Source organism: Ostrea edulis, chromosome 2 (genome assembly GCF_947568905.1).
Source record: "Ostrea edulis chromosome 2, xbOstEdul1.1, whole genome shotgun sequence".
Taxonomy (NCBI): domain Eukaryota; kingdom Metazoa; phylum Mollusca; class Bivalvia; order Ostreida; family Ostreidae; genus Ostrea; species Ostrea edulis.
The window spans coordinates 10,416,670-10,432,190 of NC_079165.1; the positions used below are offsets into that span (position 1 = coordinate 10,416,670).

The 15,521-nt window shown below is 35.2% G+C and overlaps 1 protein-coding gene across 1 annotated transcript; it reads right to left on the reverse strand.

The window, feature by feature from the left end:
* Window positions 1-1,359: 1,359 nt before the first annotated feature.
* On the reverse strand, window positions 1,360-12,536 carry LOC125681145 (spore coat protein SP96-like). The gene is made up of 6 exons (XM_056156069.1): window positions 12,416-12,536; window positions 10,367-10,567; window positions 9,952-10,116; window positions 7,953-8,012; window positions 5,870-6,257; window positions 1,360-5,606 (listed from the first exon to the last, which is right to left on the reverse strand). The coding sequence occupies exons 1-6, from the start codon at window positions 12,471-12,473 to the stop codon at window positions 5,357-5,359; spliced, it is 1,122 nt and encodes a 373-aa protein (XP_056012044.1). The 5' UTR covers window positions 12,474-12,536; the 3' UTR covers window positions 1,360-5,356.
* Between the last annotated feature and the right edge of the window lie 2,985 nt (window positions 12,537-15,521).

Genomic DNA, 15,521 nt, shown 5'->3' on the forward strand with positions numbered 1-15,521 from the left:
TGAATGAAAGTTAAATTGTAATGTGTATGATAATTTGCATTGATACGAAGTTAAGTCGTTGTGGTGTTCCTCATGTGCCCAAAAAGTATAAAATTCACAATTCGTTGGTTTTTGTTTTATTTCCTGGGGGTTTCCTTTAGTACTTTACATACCCACTGACATTGGATGAAATCTTAGTTTTGATTTAAAAGAAACATAACAGTATTTATATTGTTTCCAATAAACATCTTCAGAATATAGTATATGGAATATAGGTTATGATATATGAATGATACTTCTTTGGGACATGAGTGTATATAGCTATGCTACACGTAATGATAAATATGTGGCGCTATTTGAATACACTTGACGGATATATTTGTAATGTAATTCTAGATCAAATATGAAACTAAAACATCATCTTGTGTAGATTTATTCAAAGTTTGCATTCATCGCTAGATATATTTTTCTTATTACAATAATGAAAGACGAAGATAACGAACAGTGGTCAATCTCACAGAACCTGATCCCACCTGAGTGATCAATCTCATAGCACCTGGTGTGTCCGGGGGTCCGTGTTTGCCCATCTCTTTATCTTGTATTGCTTATAGGAGTTATGAGATTGATTACTGTTCGTTATCTTCACTTTTCCTAAAAGAAATGCAAAATAGACAGCTGGGTAATCTTAGACTCCTGGATAAACGAGACGTTGGATAAGTTCCCTGGGAGAAGTAATCATCCGCTGTTGACCGCTCACATCCACCGTGAGCCCCACATTTCGATCAGACAATAATCTTGTTCAATACATGTATATTTCCAGTGCTCTTCGCTTGCAGTAAGCGGTTGGCTTTCTACGGTGATTAGTTTGAGTCTTGGGAATTCAAAAGTGATTGGCATAGCGTCTTATTTTACATCGAATCATTTTGAACCCACATTATTTGGCTACCGCCGGATGGACTGAAAACATGACCACCTGTGGAATTTTTCGCAGATAATGCTGAAGTGGTTCAAATCCATCACGTCGGGAATATTGTACTCATTTTATCCTAAAGGGATCTCTTTGGAAGAGGTACATGAGCAACCCTTTATGTGACCTATTATTACAAATAAACGCCGCATTTCCAAAGCAATACATTAAATGTAAACACTTAGGACTTATAAATTTTATGCAAACTCACGGTGAGTCTTTCTGACAATATCAGCAAGGGAGATAAGCAACAACTATTAAGGAACATTTTTGTGATCGATAATATTTGATCAGCTGCATTGACGGTGAAAATAAATGGTAAATCAACCATAATTAATGCATTTCCAAACATACTTCATGGTCAATGACAATACCTGATTCTAGTTATATCAATCTGGCAACAATGAAAATAATGAGAAATGAAAATCTTTATTTCTTAAGTCGGACATACAGTGTATAAACAACAATGAACAGTAGCCATATATAAAGAAAACCGTAGTACCCGGAGTGAACCCACGTGTCCCAGTATTCGACCATTGCCGATCACGTGTCACAGCGAGCTATCATGATACCCCCTCATGTATACAACGACTGCTGATCACGGGGATCTGTCTCCGGTTGCAGCGATAAGAAATGAGTTAGTTAACCACTACTGTACCCGGACAAAATATCTAACTCCAGTATTGTATGTTACACTTATAAACACATTGACAGTGGATACAATAAAATGTAATTCGCTATTACACTCATACAGCGTCTGTTATTTTATAACACCGTGCAATGGACATAACAATATAAATATAGCAACAAAATATAGATGGTCAAAAGTTTGAATGTCGTTATTCATTTCAGCATATCTTGAATAATTATGTCCATTCAACAATATATTACCTCCCTTGTTGAACGTTGCTGAGGTGAATATTTTGTTACGAATTCGAATGTTGTTATGCTTCAAAATAAACTCAGAAGAAATCAATCGCAAAACACTCCAAAGACTTAACAATCTATTTACAATTATTATCAAAAATATAAACCAATGAAAAAATCACTGACTTGCAGTATCTTTAAACGTTCACAAAATCAGTGTCTTATACTTGTTTACCGAAATCTAGAATTTTCTAGGTCACAGGTGTCAATCATGTACAATGTATTACACAACAAACATAAATCGCTTTTATTAGAACGCTTAAACTTCTTTCAGTTTAGTTAGCTGTTGTTCACAATGGATCCATACAGAGCACATTTTAAAATTCTTTTGATAATAGTTTATAAAACGTGTTGTATATGTCAAAATGTTTTTGCGAAAAAGCATATGGCTGGAACTTTCAAATTGATAAAAGAATTGGCTTTATTGACCATGACCTGACCTTGGGAATGTTATATTTAACTAGAGAAGCTACTGTGCTAAATTTAAACTTTGATAAGTATACAGCATAAACAGCCGTGAGACATAATTTGGCCTACTGCCGTATTGAACAGATTTTTACGAACCATGTAGAAATCCCCCACAAGCTTGTCGGAGAATAACTGAAACAGCCGAGCGTGTGGTTGAACAAGACTAAATGGGCGCCATCATTTTGTTCAACTATCGGTGCTCTCAGTTGTGTCCGTTTTAATTCGTACGAAGCCACTCAAGGAGTTCCGAGTAATTGCTTCATTATCTGCTTCAACAGTTATTCGAGTTTTGAATTTGATTGCCAAAAAATACAAGACTCTATCGTGCAATTGTAATTTAAACACTTTTAAAATTTGTTCAAAATTGAATGTGTAATTGTTATTGTTACAGTTTTAAGCCAATCGTGATATAGAAAACAGCAATACGACTAAATAGATGGATGAGTTCATGAGTATCTATAAATAAAAATAGGCTTGTAAAACTTCGGTACTTCGTCGAAAAACTTGTAGATAAAATGAATAGATTTAAATTGTTTGAAGAGTACAACAAACATTTCTACATAAGCAGACAAGTTTCTGTATGCCTTCCTTTGTATTTTTGTTCTTGATATGATGTCACAATGCAATGTTATATTCCTCGCGTTTAATGAATGGGCGGATCAAATGCCTAAAGACTTGTTACAAGATGAAAGGTGAAGATAACGGACAGTGATCAATCTCGTCACTCCTATAAGCAATACAAAATAGAGAGAGTTCGGTAAACACTGATCCCTAGATATACCAGAGGTGGGATAAGGTGCCTAGGAGGAGTACGCATCTCTTGTCGACCGGTCACATATTTTGATTATCCCTAGCAAAGCATGTGATGTTACAATTTGAGATTGATTGTTTAGATGTTTCGGTACATTTATCATTCCCTCAAGTTTCAATAGACCCATTTCTAATTTCATGTGAAAAAGACTACCAAAAAATAGCTTTAATTATTTGAATTTTAGTTGGAGTCTAACGTAGTTCCACCCTTCTGCGACATCATAAGATTTTGCAAAGTCAACGATTTAATAAGATTTATGCATGACAGGAACATAAATTTTGTTGTAGTCTTTTTCAATAGTTATCATATAAATCTTGTAAAGCATAAAATATTTCAAAAGTCTAAGTTATATATGAATAATCAATTATGTTTCAAAATATTGAATCTAAGAGCAATAACTCTGTTTTCATTTATTATTCATAAAGTCCATTATGCGATAGATTTCCTTTATTTTTCACAAACCTTTGGTATATTTCTGAAAGAAAGGGTTTCATGGAATTGTTATGAATACTATTATATCGTTTTAACCACTTTGTGAAATTTTGATCATGTTGTTTAAGGATGATTGCAATTGTCTGACGTTGATAACCGGTGTATGTGTGTGCTAATTGATAAATGAATTATTAATACTAAAACATACTTATTTTACATGTCTCATTTTATTTATTACTAAGATATATTATTTGAAGAATCAACAATCAAATATAAGATCGAACCTATAATTCTAGAGAGGTGGAATTGACTTAACGCCAGAATAATTTCATAAATAGCATAAGAATATTTCAAATGTTCCGTTCTTTACTGAAGTTGAATATTATTATCACTTGGAACTCCCAATTAACCATTTCGTGCTTTGCTCGGCCCAACGGTCACACTGTTATACTTAGTAAATCAATACGGCGCTTCTATATATAGGTTTGTGAAATATGTTAGCTAAGTGAGGTTTTATTGTACTGAATAATCAACGCCTTGTCATAAAATAGAGTTTTGTGATGGCATTTTCAGTAGACTAGAGGTTTTCCCGTTTCCGTTTAAATTAAATTCCATTAATAATAGAGGTTAGGTCAGTCTTGCATATACATTAATGGCAAAATGTGTCAATTTTTCATAATCAAATTTTTCTAAAAAGTCCAAAATATCTAAAATCCTGGTTTGAATTTCTTATCTTAAAAGATATATTAATTTCTGCATCATTTTGTTCATTACGGTTTTTTTTTAAATCTGAACAATACATTTCCTTTAAATATATCTTAATGTGTAGCAAATTTACATTTATGATTTCCTATTGACGATCCATGCATGATATATTGTACATCGCAGTGTACACAAAACACAAATATAGCAATTATTTGAGATTTCGTAACAAATAGGTTAGCTTTGTGAAGAGTGTTAATTTTTGTAAAATCTTTATAGATAATTTTTACATAGGGCACATTCTTATCACGAAAGGTTAATTTCACACTTCTCTAACTGGGGTCTGATACCCTATATTTGAAACTGTGTAGAAAAAAAAAATACGATAGATTTCTTTTATAACATGCACAATACGAGTTTTTGTTCCTCAGAACTAAATATTAAAGTTTCAAAACCATTGAACTTGAGGAATATCGTTACGTGCCTGTTTGGTAATACCTTAGTACAAAACAAATGACAAGACCTTTTGTTTATGTATTTCATAAATAAAGGTCGCTTCCTCAAGCTAACTTTGAAACTTTACCCTTTTTGGCCTTGTACAAAAATATCAACAAATAGTAAGAAACAGGTACTGAATGACCAAAAAAGTAACATATGTACAGTAGAATCTTTTGAATATTGACATTACAATTCTACTAAATTTGACCAAACGAATAAGAGTAAATTTATCATCACTATTACATAAATTTGCAAAACTAGTAACATTTCTAACATTGTAAATATTGCTCAAGTTTTCCTCATAGCAGACGGTGAATCCCGATCCCGACTTGTCTTAATTGCGTCAGGTGACTTTTCCCTGCTCAGCAGATAAATTTTCTGCGCTTACCTCAGGGTCTCCGCAAAATAAACGTGATTATGATATAGAAGACTAGCAATCATTACACTTCTCTCAATCCGTAAGATGTAAGATATTAGTGCAATTTACAATTATTACACATTTATCTTCATCAAATGATACATGTACTTGAGCGTACCATAGCTCATCTTTTAAGTTGCTGAATTTTTAAATCCTATTTCTTTATCCTCTTCTTGCCTATCTCAATGCACGGTTGAGGTTCATTCGAGTCTGACAACAATTCTCTCAGAGATTGCGACAAGGGTGGCTCCAGATGATCATGTGAGGGTTCTTGTGGCGAACCGATCTGAGGTGGATCTAGGTGTCCATTATCAGGAGTGGGTGGCATTTCGTTCAGTTCATCGATTCCAATATCGATGGACTTTTTATCTACCACCTTCCTTCCAAATTTAGGATACAAAACTCTGTTAAAACAAAGTAGGTACAATAATACCGTCCTTGAAAGGCACGATATTTATATTACAATGTCATCATTTTACCTTTAGCTCTACCTTTCGTTGTTTCCATGGCGAGCAATACCAAAAAATCAAATTAAGAGAATTTAATTCAGGCAGAAAAAATAAAGACATACCGACAAGTAATATATAGTGTATGATTGAAAATGAACTCTGATAAAAGAACGACAAATAAAACGAATCTACAGTATGTCTATTTTATTAACCCTTACCTCAAAACTTTAAAGACTAAGACACCCAGCAATAGAGTCAGCCCTACACCGAGACAGGTCAATACGATTACTAGGTTTGTCTGAACACCTGTAGATCGTGATTTCAACAAAGTTAATTTCGATGTTGTTGTCGATGCCGTTGATATTGATGCAGGTGTTGTTGTCGATGCTGTTGTTATTGATGCAGGTGTTGTTGTCGATGCTGTTGTTATTGATGCAGGTGTTGTTGTCGATGCTGTTGTTATTGATGCAGGTGTTGTTGTCGATGCTGTTGTTATTGATGCAGGTGTTGTTGTCGATGCTGTTGTTATTGATGCAGGTGTTGTTGTCGATGCTGTTGATATTGATGCAGGTGTTGTTGTCGATGTTTCATTTTCATATTCTGTACCTGGATACATGAACATTTAAAAGATGATAAATATGGTTTTAGGCAACATGAATTATTGAAGTTATATATAGGAATGATAAAAGCGCCACACATTTTGAATTATACTAGGCGTTCAATATCATGCAGTAGAGAGGGTTCTTCATTGTGCCAACGCCTACCAACCTCGATAGGTATTCACGAGATAGTGAGTATTCGATGTTACATTGTACGAATGTATATGATAAAAGTTATGTATAGTTGATATAAAATCACGTGTAAGACACAGAAATCAGATACCCCGGGTTTCTTTCAGTTGCTAGCACGGCTTTATGCAGGGTGATTCCCTGTCTCCATTTTTATTCTCTCTGTATGTTAACGATTTTGAAATGGATTTCATAGAAAATAAGTGTATACCCGTAGAAATACGAGATATCATATATGCAGACGACAATGCGCTTTTTCCTCCCAGAAACAGAAAACAATTTACAAGATATGTTGTTTCTTTACAGCAATACACATCTAAGTGGAAAATAAAGGTGAACATAAATAATACAACAACTGTATTCATAAAGGGAAGAATTGTCGTTGGAAGTATGGCAATGAATTCATAGATATTGTTGAAAATGTAAATACTTAGGAAAAACACTAAAGCATAACGATGAATTTCATATGAAAAAGAATACTAGCATTGTACTGTAGAAAGGGTTTGAATTGTTTAGCATCGGTGTTTTACTGTTACAAGCACACAATTGTCATTGTACATACATATGTAAAAACAAACCATCCATGACACCGGACCTCGGTTGTAATAAATTGAAGCCGTAATGGAGCATTGAAGCACAATTTACAAGTCTTAATTCAGCAACGTAAATTTCTTTTTAAAATTTTCAGGGGAGGGGGAGCAGCTAATGGAGAAGTTAACCTCACAATTGCCTACACTTATGGACATGAAAAATTTTCAAAAAAACAAATCGAGAGGGAGGGACCAGACAACCCCCACCCCCCCACCCCCCCCCCCCCACCCCACCCCCAGTCAACGCGCGGCTAAGGTGATAAACATACGACTATTTGCAAAGTTCTATATCAATTCAATGATGTACAACTTGGAAATGGGTGATCGAGGATGGCCCCTCCCTTCCTTTTTTTCATTTTGCTTGTCAATAATTTTAGGCAACTGTGAAGTTTTTCTCATGCTCAACATATGAAATTTTGAACATATTAACGTATGATCAAAACGGGGATGGGGTTTATGTTTTATATAGATTTTCGTTTGTTAGAATTTTTTCCACCCACTCCTCAAAATCGTTCCTACGGGCCAAGACCCTGTGTTACCAAAGAACTTACAACTAAGACTTAAAACGTTACAGAGTTCTAAAAACTCGTCCATGTATTTGACAAAGAAGACCAGATCAGTGCAAGGGTTCAAAATTTAGAAATACTTAGAAAATTATCTTTTCAAGAATATCAATAATGCGTCCAATAAATATGACAACATCCTAATAAAGGAAATAAAAGGATGATCTGGGTTCACGGATACTTAACCTACTTATTAATGCAATCTATGTATACATTTTAGTTAATTGTTACTAGGTCCCAAATATTTGTAAATCTGATAAACAAAAGGACGGCCACGATCATCATATTATCAACATTGTCGGATTGTACTATGCGTGTTAAGCCCTATAGATGTCAATACTTTGATGTATATGTGAGTACCTTGACAAGGTGTGAATCCGGTACTTGATGATTGTCCTGCCGGACACAGGGATCCTTCTCCTGTGAAAAAGTGATCTATATCAATCAGGATTTTATTGAAAGGTAAAGAAACAAAACTACAGAAGGTGGGTTATAACCTAGCATGGGACAAAAATATATCCTTTCTAATCTATTAATAATAGATTTATGATAATACCCAAAGAATAACGAAAAGAATCACTATGTTTATACCAAATCTCATCAATCGGGTTTATCTGAATATTAAATAGCATTAGCTAAAGAACTATACCGCACTTTAAGGTCACGGAAAACGTATTCAACTTACTCCAATTTTTTTTTTGAATATTTCAAGTCTTAAACCATTGTAACATACACGTTTTGAAGATGGAAACTCGCCAACACAACCAGGTTAAAAGACTTCCAAAGTACAGGATGTTAAGCAGTTTATTTCAATATTATATAAGTGTAACACCGAGATATACTTTCAAATTTATAAATATCTCAGATGAAACAGCATCAGAGGACAGATCTAACAGCCTCAGAGGATACATCTAACAGCATCAGAGGACACATCTAAAAGCATCAGAGGACACATCTAAAAGCATCAGAGGACACATCTAACAGCATCAAAGGACACATCTAACAGCATCAGATGACAAATCTAACAGCATCAGAGAACATCAAACATCATTAGAGAACACATCTAACAGCATCAGAGAACAAACATCATCAGAGAAGACATCTAACAGCATCAGAGGACACGTCTAACAGCATCAGAAGACAGATCTAACAACATCAGACGACAAATCAAACAGCATCAGAGGACATATTTAACAGCATAAGAGGACAAAACTAACAGCATCAGAGGACACATCTAACAGCATCAGAGGAAAAATCAAACAGCATCAGAGGACACATCTAACAGCATCAGAGAACATCAAACATCATCAGAGAACACATCTAACAGCATCAGAGGACACGTCTAACAGCATCAGAAGACAGATCTAACAACATCAGACGACAAATCAAACAGCATCAGAGGACATATCTAACAGCATAAGAGGACAAAACAAACAGCATCAAAGGACACATCTAACAGCATCAGAGGACAAATGAAACAGCATCAGAGGACACATCTAACAGCATCAGAGGACACATCTAACAGCATCAGAGGACAAATCAAACAGGATCAGAGGACACATCTAACAGCATCAGAGAACATCAAACATCATCAGAGAACACATCTAACAGCATCAGAGGACACATCTAACAGCATCAGAGAACAAATCTAACACCTCCAGAGGACATATTTAACAGCATCAGAGGACACATCTAACACCATCAGAGGACACATCTAACATCATCCGAGGTCAGATCAAACAGCATCAGAGAACACGCCTAACACCATCAGAGGACACATCTAACAGCATCAAAGGACACATCTAACAGCATCAGAGGACAGAGAAAACAGAATCAGAAAACAAATCAAACAGCATCAGAGGATACTGATGAGAAAAATTCCATCAAGTATGTTTCAAGTTTTCTTTTTTGTTTTGAGTAAAAACAGCGGATTTTGATATACTCAAAACTTGAATGAAACCTGGAATATTTTTTACATTTATTTTATGATTTCAGATTATCACATACTCTTATAACAAATTCCTGAGAATGTGATGTGACATTTCTTACATGTATTTATAGAATATATATAATACAGGTTGCATATTCTATCTACATGTATGCAAATGATACATGTAGCTTGCAAAAACAACAGTCGTTTTTTAATCAGATATTCTACGTTTGGAAGTGGATGCGCCTTTGTCATGCAGCTATATCAATATTAAGATGCGATTCATTATTAAATTGAAACCTGGGTAGGAGTACTTAACAGGAACTCTTCAATGATAGAGATAGGAAAAGTAAATCCTGACCTACGTAATGTACATGTATATAACATTATGAACTTTTATCCACACCTTTCCTTGATTCGCTATTTTACCTATACAGTAGCCAGTGGAGGTCTGAGGAGGCGGTACAAGATAATACACTCTGTATCCCACACAACTCTTCACTTTTATTGATAACCTCGTAGCACATGAACCAAACAGTCCCGCTATACAAGCTGTTCTGGTCACCTCCCCATCAGCATCTGAAGGCAACGTTCCTGAAATGGATGAGCATGTTTAAAAATATGCTTTATAAAATTAGTTTTCTATTATCTTGTCAACTTTAAATGAATTCAATAACGTTTTATACAAATCACAAGTTTACGTAACTAGGAGATGACCATATCTTATTTCCACAGAAGGAAAGAGTGACTATGGGTAAAAAAAAAATGTGGAAAAGCGGGGGTAATTTGCCACGTGCTAATAATAAATCAAAATTCTAAATTCCTTCCCAAAACATTTACATACCTAACATCCAGATAGGATATATCGTTCCACATTGGGTCAATGAAGGCGCCGACGTCACCATATCATTTCCTGCTCCACTGTCAAATCTGTACCATCCCGAAGTTAAGAAGTTGTCACTGATAGCAACATCAGATAACTGTAGGGTATAGTTACTAGACCGTCTGTACTGTCCGTTTATCAGTGTGTTACTTGTACAAGGATCTAAATAAGGGATTCAAGGAGAAATTAAACATCGTCGCAAACGTGTGATTTCCATTTCGAAACAAATCTAAATTCTGAATTAAAGAATTCTCTATTGTGACGTTGTTTGTTGTTTGTATCTACGATTCACGTGACGTCTTGACAGGTTGTGCACTGTCACGTGTTGATAATGATGACTAGAGGAAAATGGAAAACGTATATTCTGCTGCTGTTGTTTTGCGATCTGCATTTTGACTGGCTAATGCACTCATGAAAAGGTGAAGATAACGAAAAATGATCAATCTCATAATACCTGATCTCACCTCTGGTATATCCAGGGGTCCGTGTTTGCCCAACTTTCTATTTTGTATTGCTTATATGATTTATGGGATTGATCATTGTTCGTTATCTTCACTTTTCACCTATAAGAATGTCAAAATGTATTGGACATGATGTATTCATTGAAATATAAGAAGCTATAGTCTTTCTTCAAAGTTTTCTTTACTTTTATGGGGTCCAGAAAGGCTGTTATATCATTCATAATCCTTTGTCATTAAAATATGAAAATATACAATAACTAGGCTATTGAGGAAATGACTTCGTGTAAAATCATACTATTTTCTACAAAATCAATCCTTTATTGTGGGTAGTGGGTAGGTAATTTATATCAAATATATGTATATGTTTTATATGGCTTGAAATTCTATGAATAGAAAACACATCCGATCACAAACCTAAATGATCCTATCTATCACATCTTATATAGCATATCTTCTAATTTGAACAATGTATTTGATACAAAAGAAGATTTTTTTCAATTAAATAAGATCAAGAGCTGTCGCATAGCATCTCTCAGCCTTCTTGGTCAAGGAAGTATCAAGAGTATATGTAAAACTTTTACGGTACCAATTTTGATGCACCAGATGCGCATTTGACAAAGTATGTCTCTTCAGTGATGCTCAACCGAAATGTTTGAAATCCGAAATAACAATGAAGTGTTAGAGCTATTATAGGCAAAAACAGTGTGCCAAAAAGTGGAGTCAAATTCGCCATGATGTAAATGTACTAACAATGTTAGAGAACATAGAAAAAATAGAAAAGAGTGTGTGTTTCTAGGACTTACAATTGTATAATAAACCCTATAGAATAGTAATTATATAACTACACCTTTAAATTCTAAGAAATGATTATATTATTATAACACATCCCAGGTTTTACAAAATAATGAGACTGCACGAAACATGGGTTTTATCCGCTTCATTTTTCGATATTTTATTAAATATAAAATTAACGGCAAATTGACAGCTCAGCTTTCTCCAATGACAACTTTCCGAATTTGTGTAGCAATATTTCATTATAACCAACATATGGAATTTATGTATCTCAACTGATCCGAGATGCGAAAACGTATTCTGTAAAAGTTAAAAATCAATCTCATAACTTCTATAACGAATACAAAATAGAGAGTTGGGCAAACACAGACCCCTGGATATACGAGAGGTGGGATCAGGTGCCTAGGAGGAGTCCTTTGCTGACCGGTCACACCCGCCGTGAGCCCTATATCCTTCATCAGGTATACGGAGTAATCCGTAGTCAAAATCAGTGTACCAAGAACGGCCTAACAATGGGTATGAAACACGGCAGGCAGTATTTGACCCAATGATAGGTTGTATTGGCAAACTAATTCATTATAACGACTACAGAATTTGCGAAATGTTGACTTAAAACGAGATTGTTCGAACCACTGTAACATCATCACCTGCCTCGATTTAAAAACTGATACTACTCTTGTGTATCGAATCAGTTGAGAAATATAAACACCATGTGAAGGTGATAATGGAATAATAACATGTGAAAAATGGTACAAACCTGTACTAATGACTTTGGACAGCGAGAATATCAAAAGGATGCTGAGACAGGAAATCATTGTTCTGAAATTACAGTTGATAGAATATCTATAATAACAATATGTCTCCTCGGGAGAAAACGAAGTAAATATCACTGTGCGTGCGTGCGTGCGTGCGTGCGTGCGTGCGTGCGTGCGTGCGTGCGTGTGTGTGTGTGTGTGTGTGTGTGTGTGTGTGTGTGTGTGTGTGTGTGTGTGTGTGTGTGTGCGTGCGTGCGTGCGTGCGTGCGTGCGTGCGTGCGTGCGTGCGTGTGTGTGTGTGTGTGTGTGTGTTTTAAGCTTGTGGTACTTCACCTACAGCTGGTGAGATCTCCTATATATTTGACTACGGATTACTCAGTTTGCCTCATCAAGATTTAGGGTTCACGGCGGGTGTGACCGGCTGACAGGGGGTGCTGACTCCTTCTAGTCACCTGATACCACATCCTGGGGATCCGTGCTTCCTAACTCTTAATTTTGTATTCGTTATAGGAGTTATGAGATTGATTTTGAGTACTTATTAATGTACACCAAGCTACATGTAATTATCACAGCCACATGCAGGTAGTTTAATTAGCTTTTATTAATTAGTAATTTATTTATTATTGACGTGTTTCCTACCAATTGTTGGGCCGTTCGTTACATACTGATTCTGACTACGGATTAACCTTTTTACCTGTTCCAGAGATAGGGCTCACGGCGGTGTGACCGGTCAACAGGGAATGCTTACTCCTCCTAAGCGCTAGTATTTTCAGGGGTCCGAGTTTGCCTTACTCTCCATTTTTCATTCTTTTCAAGAGTTATGGGATTGATACTTGTTTGTAATATTCACTTTTTTATTGTTTCTATATTTAGTATACTAGAATCGGGAGTGAAAGGATGCCGTTATAATGGTGCAGGAATCTATTGATTGACGAGGAGAGGATGGATATTCAAACATTTGCGAGTAGCATGGCGTTCTCTGAAGAGGATCCGACACAGATAGTATATTTAAGCATATGTTGGTAAAGTTTTCTCGGGTACCAAGATACTTGTAGTTGATGCCCAAGCGAAGTAAGTGATTATTAAACTCTTTGTGGTTTCCGTTTAGCTTAATATAACATTTCAGAAGTTTTATCCTTTAATCAATATTATCAGTTACTGGCATTTATTTTGATTGGTGCAATTTGGTACCGGCCGGGTTTGATACTTAAGTGTAGTACCCTCAAGGGGAGTTTACCTGAATTCAACAATCAAGGATGGATCCACTGGGAGTAGTTTTAAAGTATAATTAGGTTTTTTATAATCATTCAAAATATCATCGTCCATGTTTCAAGACTGTGTTCCACGTTCTGTCAAATTTATTACTTATTCTTCTAGACAATAGTGCACGTACTGATTAAGTTTGGGCATGATAGAAAAGACTTCCATGAGATTTCTAGTTTCAGACTGTTTCTAGATATTTGAATGACGGATTAGAATTGCATGGTTTTTTCTTATATACCATGGTTTATACCAATTTTATGAGCTAAGTGGAAGACGACGCCCTGTCCTTGATCATACCTCTACCAATCATTGATAATTATTGGCTTGATAATCAGGAATACAATGGTATGGTTCCCCAACCATGAAGCTTGCATTGGAATTGGAGTGATTTGATTAAGGCAAAAAGGATTTTAAAAGGAGTCCAAAGGTTTAGCATTAGTAGATGCAAATCTTTGCGCTAAAAGTTCATCGTCAAAAGAAATTTATAGTTATAGGAATATTCTAGAATTGTCAGTTTTAAAATTGTACACGAGTTGCAATGTATTGTCTCAGTAATGTAAAATGAATATGAAAGTGTGGGAAATTCAGACCAAATTGTTGAATTATTGGACAAGAAAATGAATTTTTATCAAATAAATGCAGGTGATCGATATAGACGTTTTTAGGAATCGTTGTTCTGTTTGAGAAACTAAGTTAACCAAAGTCTTTAGTTTCAATGCAAAGCCAAAAATTTTAGTAAATGCTCAATATATGATATTGTTTATAACAACTGATGAAAAATCAAAGCTTTATAGGTTATATTTGCTATTATTACTTTTAATATCATTTTGTTGATATGTATATTTCCAATACATTTAAATTGTGCATACCTGTCGTGGTGACGTTTCCATATGAGTGAAATATTCAATCAATCAATCAATCAAATACTAGTTTTATAGAAAGTGTTTTGGTATGGAAGATATTGTATGCATACATGTGTGATTTCCAGATTCGTCAGAGAATACGCAAGTCATGATTCTGAATAAAACGAATAAAATAATTCAAATAAATCAGGTTGCAGTAAGAATGATCATAGTTTACATCATTACCTATTGTAAATTAAGACATCTTTATAACATTTTCGGCAGTTTAACGAGCATTTGAAATGTAATATTGGTAAACTAGACAGACAAAAAAAGGACAGCGTTTGATGGTGTTACACGTAAGACGACCCGGACAGAAATTCAATTTTGAACGGGTTTTAAAATGCGCCTCTATGGAGTATCTTACGATTGCAGACGACAGGAAATGATCGGAATATCGGTTTATCTTAAGTATGCAAATGGCATCGGCGATTATAGATGAAGTATTTGGCACCGAATACCGTGGCCAATTAACCAAAGCATACGGACACAAAGCTACTAGCGGCAGTGAAGGACGTTTTCACCGCACCTTGTCTGTTTAGCTGGAAGTGGTAAAAGTTCCTTCTATATCAAACTAACCCGAAGCTTCAGAATGACTTGGGTGTGGATGTCAGATGGGTTCCTCGCCTGCTATAGTGGATAGCGCAGCTCCAAATTCCTGGATCATTGTAGGGTCGATCCAACTTTTCTTAGCAAAATGTTCACTACTGATTCTTTGATCTTATTATGGTGCGCCGTAAGGCAACGCTCCATTTTGATATGAAAGATCATATTCATCTTATTTGAGGATATAGTTGAATTTTTTTATGCATACTGATGAATAAAATACGAAGGGATAGTGAAAAATGTAGAATACAGCGTTCATTTTTTTCCCTTTAATTTTGATAGCTAATAGACTAATGCAATAAGTATTGAGCTGGTATCTTGCAAGTCAGAGGTTAAC